At 29.2% G+C, this 6,466-nt stretch overlaps 1 protein-coding gene across 1 annotated transcript; it reads right to left on the reverse strand.

Moving 5' to 3' along the window:
• Positions 1–4,551: 4,551 nt before the first annotated feature.
• On the reverse strand, positions 4,552–5,203 carry LOC111394071 (flowering-promoting factor 1-like protein 3). Its single transcript, XM_023019850.1, has one exon. The coding sequence runs from the start codon at positions 5,113–5,115 to the stop codon at positions 4,804–4,806; it is 312 nt and encodes a 103-aa protein (XP_022875618.1). The 5' UTR covers positions 5,116–5,203; the 3' UTR covers positions 4,552–4,803.
• Positions 5,204–6,466: the final 1,263 nt, after the last annotated feature.

Below are 6,466 nucleotides of genomic sequence, written 5' to 3' on the forward strand. Positions count from 1 at the left end.
TCCAACATTTACATGCCAAGCATGCGAAACAAAACCCTCGTAGATGTACTTCAAGAGGTAAGGGTCGTACCCCCCTCCTTCGTAATATATATACGTAGGAGTTTTTCAAATCTTCACTTAATCATTGAAGTTGAATAATTTGTATTTCGCAAATACAGCTATAGTATATCAAACTCATCGAAAGAAGAATAAATCAAATTAGTAAAGGAATTACTCAATATCCAAGTACATCATGACTAAAAAATATATAAATTTTGTGGAAAAGTTTTTTAGTCTTCACTTGTTAGAGAATTTTTGAGAATAAATTTTGTGAAAAGTACCTTCTTCTTTTTTTTTCCCCCCAAAATATGTGATTAAAAATTAGAAAAAAGTTGTGAATCTAATTGAAAAATTATTTTATTGAAAACTTGTCCGATTGAAAATGAGTACGAGGGAATGGATGCGAAACTGAGCTTCCTAAATGACTTAACCAGATTTGCTTTTGTTTATATTATGAATAAATTGCAAAAGTACATTTTAAAAACTATGTTTCTTTGCTTGAATGGGAAAAGAACAACCATTTTCAAGCATCTTTGTCAAAAGGACCGGTTTAAAGTACTTATCCACGAAGAATCTGACCCTAGCTACTAGCTTAATTTATAAGCTTAATTATCGCCGTTGAAGTTCATGCTAAAGATGATTCTATATATTTTGAAATCTCAAGTTGTTAGTGGGACAATGGTACTATGGGATTTCATTAAAAAAAATAAAAAAAAAAAAAAAAATTATGTATCGTTTGTGTTTAATAGATTTATCACATGATTGTATGATTCTTATTTACTACATCATATTTATTTTATGACATTTAGTTTCGAAACAAACCCATGTTTGGTTTTTCTTGTTTTCCTTGATTTATATTTTAGACGGGAATCAATTTTGGATTTTTCTTGTAATATTAGATCAATTTTTTTTAAATAGAGTTATTTTACTACTGATTGAATTTGTAAAGTTATTGTTTTGAATTTGAAACGCCATTATTTTTCACTCGTTGATATTATTGATATAGTAAGGCTAAAAGAATGTATCATAGTTATTGGGGGTTGGATTGCATGATTTATGAGTTGATTTCTCCATGTAGTTACCCAATCGCAAGTAGTGTAAATTTTAATGACCAAAATGCTATTGGATAAAAGTTCAATAACCTTTAGGGTGTGTTTGATTACATTTATTTTTCATGAAAAATATCAAATTTTCACCAAAATTCTTGCTTTGGAATGTTTGATTGCTATTTTTTCCATTGAAAATATATTTCAACTTTTGAAAATATGCCTAATTTTTTTTATTTTCAAGGAAAATATTTTCTTTTAGAGAGTATGTTTTTGTTTTCCTAAAAAGAGGAAAATATTTTCTTTTTTAAGTGATATTTTCAATGTCAATCAAATACAGTCTTAGTGTTATTAATGATGTACATGTTCGCGTTTTCGTCAATTTTGACGGCAAGTCAGCAAACTCCAGCATGCACATTAATGAAATCCCCATGGAGTTGCTTGATTGTGTTTAAATTAAAGATAGTGACTGGATTGCTTCAAATTAAAGTTTGATGACCTGATTGTAACTAGGATAGAAGTTCAGTGACCTCCACAGCAATTAGCCATCATTTTTAGATTTGCCATATAATAAGGTTTTTTGTGTTAATTACTAAGGTCTCGTTTGGAACCTGTTTTTGTAAGAATGAAAAGAAAAATATAATCGTTACGGAATTCACACAAGAGATAGAAAGTTAAATATGATGGCTTGATGTGATGTATAGGCCTGGACATCGGGTGGATCGATCCGAGTATTTTAATACCCAGAACCGCCCATTATGCTTCGGGTATTTTGCAAATGAAACCATTCGGGTCTTTGTAAATACTGGAACCAAACTCAAACCCGAACTATCGGTTCCGATTCGATTTCAGTTCTACCCATAACATTTTTATATACATTTATTTAATCAATATTTCACGTAGACTGTTTTGGTACATATATCTAATATGCTACTATTTGAAAATATATATGCAATAGAGAAAATTCAGTTAAAAAATGTTCAAAAAGCAAAATATTGGATACTAAAAGTCACGAAAATAGGAGAAAATAAAAAAAATAAAAAATGAAATTATAATTTGAGAAAAAATTACTTTTCTTAATAAATCTTATTCGATCTCTAAGAGATGCATATTAGGCATATAATTTAATTATGAATAATGCTTGAATTCTTCTACTTATAAAACAAACTGATATAAAAAATACTAATTAAATACATAGCTAATATAATATAAAAAATTATGGTCCACACATTGAACACACTCTGTTTGAATAAAAAACAAAAAAAATATTTAAAAATAGAACCATGAACTCAAGATAACAAAAAAGTAAAACACAGAGCAAGCAATGAATATATCAAATTCAATTGCCATGCGTTATAAAAAAGAATCACTTAAGTTTATTAATAATACAAGAAAGTAAAAAGTTTGAATTGCAAAAGAATGGACACTTTGATTAATCAACTTATATTACAATCTATTAGAAATTTTTGATTTATAAAATGCTCAAATTGTAAACATTAACATATAATAATCTTTGAGATACAACAATCTGATGTAAGGTGAAATGTAAAAAGGTGATAACCAATCTTATTTTTTAGGGTTAGTTTAAAGTTTTAGACTAATTACTACCAAAATTATGATTTTTAGATTTTATATGTTTTTTCGGCCAATAAATTATAAATAGATTTTTTTTATTTATAAAAATCAGTTCCATTTGAGTACTTGTGATTTAGGAACCCAGAACCAAACCAGCACTCGGTTCTCGATTTTCAGTTCCGATTCCTGTGATATCTTTTGATATAGTCAATTCTTGTGATATCTTTTGCGTCTCTTTTGTTGAGTTCGTCATAGATTTGACTTTTAAAATTACAAGTAGAAGAAAATAGTAAGCTCACAATAATGAAGAAAGACGTAGCCGAGCTTCCAATTCGATTTCTTTACAATTCGATTTCTTTAGAATGATAGAAACGACGCTATAGTAAAATAAGAGATTTGGGTAAAACTTAAATCAATTTAATTAAGTTGAGTTTTGGGTTGAAAATTAGAAATAAGAAATTCATATTTTGAGTATGAACTAAATTAATTAGTTAGCTAATTAATTTAGAAAAAAATAAAATAATTCGATTTATTTAAGATAAAAAATTCGGGAGATTCAAATTTTTTTTTTTCCAATTCTTCGATTTTTGGTTTAGAATAGAGAATCGAACCAAGCCTGTTGATTCTCAATTTAGATACCTGTTCGGGTATTTAACTTAAAAATCCCGCCTTTGGCCCCTGTTAAATTAAATTTTATTTTTCTCTCTTCTATTTACAACTACGTAGTCTTTCATAAAATATTTTTTTTATGTAAATAAATTTTTTTTCTTTTTCAACCATCCATTCTTCCCAAAATAATAATAATAATAATGATAATAATAATAATATATTAAAATTTGAAATAATGGGGGCCAAACGGAGCGAAGAATTGCTATGTTGGATTCGAAAATTCTATCCAACCCTATATTTTGTGATTTAGAAGTAGTTTCAATAGTAACAATGGTTGCTTTAATAAGTAATTTCCCTTGTACAGAGGAACTGCTCCTATAATTATTTGGTCTATTTTTTATTTTATTTTTTTGCCATTTTTTAATTGAAAGCTACCAAGTGTTAATCTGAATTCATTTTTGAGTATGCATAGTAGGTCTCGGCTTTAATAAGGATCCCTTTGCAGTGAACTTGTTTTCTTGTTGGTTTTATCTTTTAGATGGGTTATATTTTGGAGGTTGCAGAAAAGGGTTTTTATTTTTGTTTTTTGTTTGTGTGTGTGTGTGCATGTGTGCCCTTACTTCTTTATATTAACAAAAAATATAAATACATATATAAATTATGGTGCTTTGTTTATCGAGTTAAGATTTACTGTGTAACTTTTGCTATCAACTCAATAAATTATTGATACATCATTTTGTGTGTGAGAGAGTATTTAACATTGTTAAATGGTTGAGAGACTTAAAGTGAGAAAATAAAATTAATAAGATGTTAATTTAAAACGATGTGCCAATAATTAATTGAGTTGACAGTAGATCTCTACTATGCATGACCGCCCTTCGTGTTCTAAGCCTCTAATTAAATAATTTTGCATAATTAGGATTTATTAATTTTGCACCATATTTCTTAGATATTTTTTCAGATTGGATGTTAATTAATTATTGCAAAAATATATTTAATGAAGCTTGAGTAATTAAGATTCAAATTCAATACATTTAGATTGAATAATAACTGCCATGCAGTAATTTAATATTTTACAATTCATTATAGGCACCAAGAATACTAGAAATGAAGAGGATTGTTCATCCTATTGTCCACAAAACAATACACAACAAGCAAAAATTGCCATAATTCACCAAGATTCATCTCTTTTTCGCTTCGACTTGTAAAAGAAATTGAAGCAACTATTATACATCTGAATTGCAAGTATAATTTATAGAAAATCTCAAAATCATATCGAACAAACATTTTATATGACATTAAGAACCTTGCCCTAAAATACAATCTTAAGAATCTCATATCCAAATACTGAATATACAAACATGCATAAGCCAGACAAAAAAGAAGAAAGAAGGAAAAAAATAAAATAAAAATCCCTAGATCAAATTTTCAGACAACCTAGGACTAATCAAACTGCTGTCAAACGCTTGATTAATAAAATCACTGATTCTCAAGAAGAAGTTAAAGAAACACAATACATGAACACTCATTTGATTCAGCACATGTCCCTAACTTCGAATTCATTGCGATTCTTAACAACAATATCGTACATGTGTATGGACTTGAACTTGTTGAAATCTATGGGAAGAGAGATTAGGTGGACTGTTGATCTCTTGTGGTACTGAAGAAGGCTAGGATCGTCATAGTACCGCTCCCATCCGAGTGATGATAATTTTCTTTCGAGAATAGCATAAGATGTAACAACGTCATTAGACGGGACATGGACTAGCATTTTCCGGACATTGCACTCTCCTGGATTTTCAACTAGTCGAACAACACCATTCTTGAAAATCCAAACACCAGACATTTTTTTTCCAATGGAACTAAAGAAAATGAAAAAAGGAAAAAAAGAGAGAGAATGAGAATCAAAAGCAAAGGGTGGTATGTGTTCAAAGATGAACTTATGAGCAATGGCCAAGGGGTCCTGCTGAATGTGAATATATATATAGAGGACGCTGTAGAATTTAGAAAGATTTTGTATGGGCGAGATTTTTCTCTGAGGAAAATGGTTTTTTATTTTTGGAAAATATGTAGTTAAAAAGTAGGGAAAAGGTATTAGACTAGGTGAACCAATTTTTTTTTATTTTTTATTTTATTTTTTTATTTTTTTTGGAGAATGTAATATGTATGGTAAAAAAGTATGGAAAGTTATGGTTAAAATGAGTTAAGAAAACAGTGATTTTTAAATTAATCTCTTCCAAACAAGGTATGAAGTTAATTTTTAATAATTGAGAGTATGAGAACTTACAAAAAAAGCATGACAAGTGTATTTTATACACTTATTCGAGATTTAAAATATGGACATTTTGTAGTTCTTTTAATGAAATTATAGCCTAATTTATTAAATTATATAATGCGTTGTTAGTCGAAACTCGATGAATGGAAGTGAAATTGAAAAAAAAAAAAAAAGAAAAAAAAAATTGATGAAAAGGGACAAGATCCAAATTTTGGAGACTCGAGAGTAAATAATTAAAAGTTGTATCAGACCTCACAATGAAAATTCGAGAATGCTCGGGGGTCAATTGGATGAAATTAGAAGTAAGAAGGAGTGAAATATGATCAAAATATGGACATAGTGTTGATTTTCAACCGCACAGGTATGTTTCAGATTTTCAATTCAGGATTGAAACCCATTTTTGACCTAGTAAACATTCGAGTTGGAAAATGTCTATTTCAAATAAAGTTGTAGCATTTTGAGTGACATTTGTACACCCCAATTTGAATCGTCTCAATTGAATATCAGAAGAGATAGTTATGTTAAAAATACTAGAGGATGCGTAGTGTTGAATTCTACCTGAAAAGTGGCGCCGAGACAGAGTACGGCATCGCAGCGCCACTCCCATGGCATTGAGGCGCTGCCTAGGTGCATTTAGAACGCGTTTTGGCCCGTTTGGAAGTTCATAAAATCCTACTTTTACACAAATGAGAAGACAACTAATAATACACGTTTCCACACTTTTAAGGGGGATTCCACACATTGAGAGATAAAAAATACAACTTGAGAATTAGAAAGCAAATTCAAGAGGAGAAAAACAATAATTCAAAGGTTTGAAATCAAGATCTAGAATGAGAAGAGGAACTTGGTGTAAGATTCATCATATTTTCTACATCTCAGTTCAAAACATGTGATGTACTTACTCAATGCAATTCTTTAGTTT

Source organism: Olea europaea, chromosome 4 (genome assembly GCF_002742605.1).
Source record: "Olea europaea var. sylvestris chromosome 4, O_europaea_v1, whole genome shotgun sequence".
Taxonomy (NCBI): Eukaryota; Viridiplantae; Streptophyta; class Magnoliopsida; order Lamiales; family Oleaceae; genus Olea; species Olea europaea.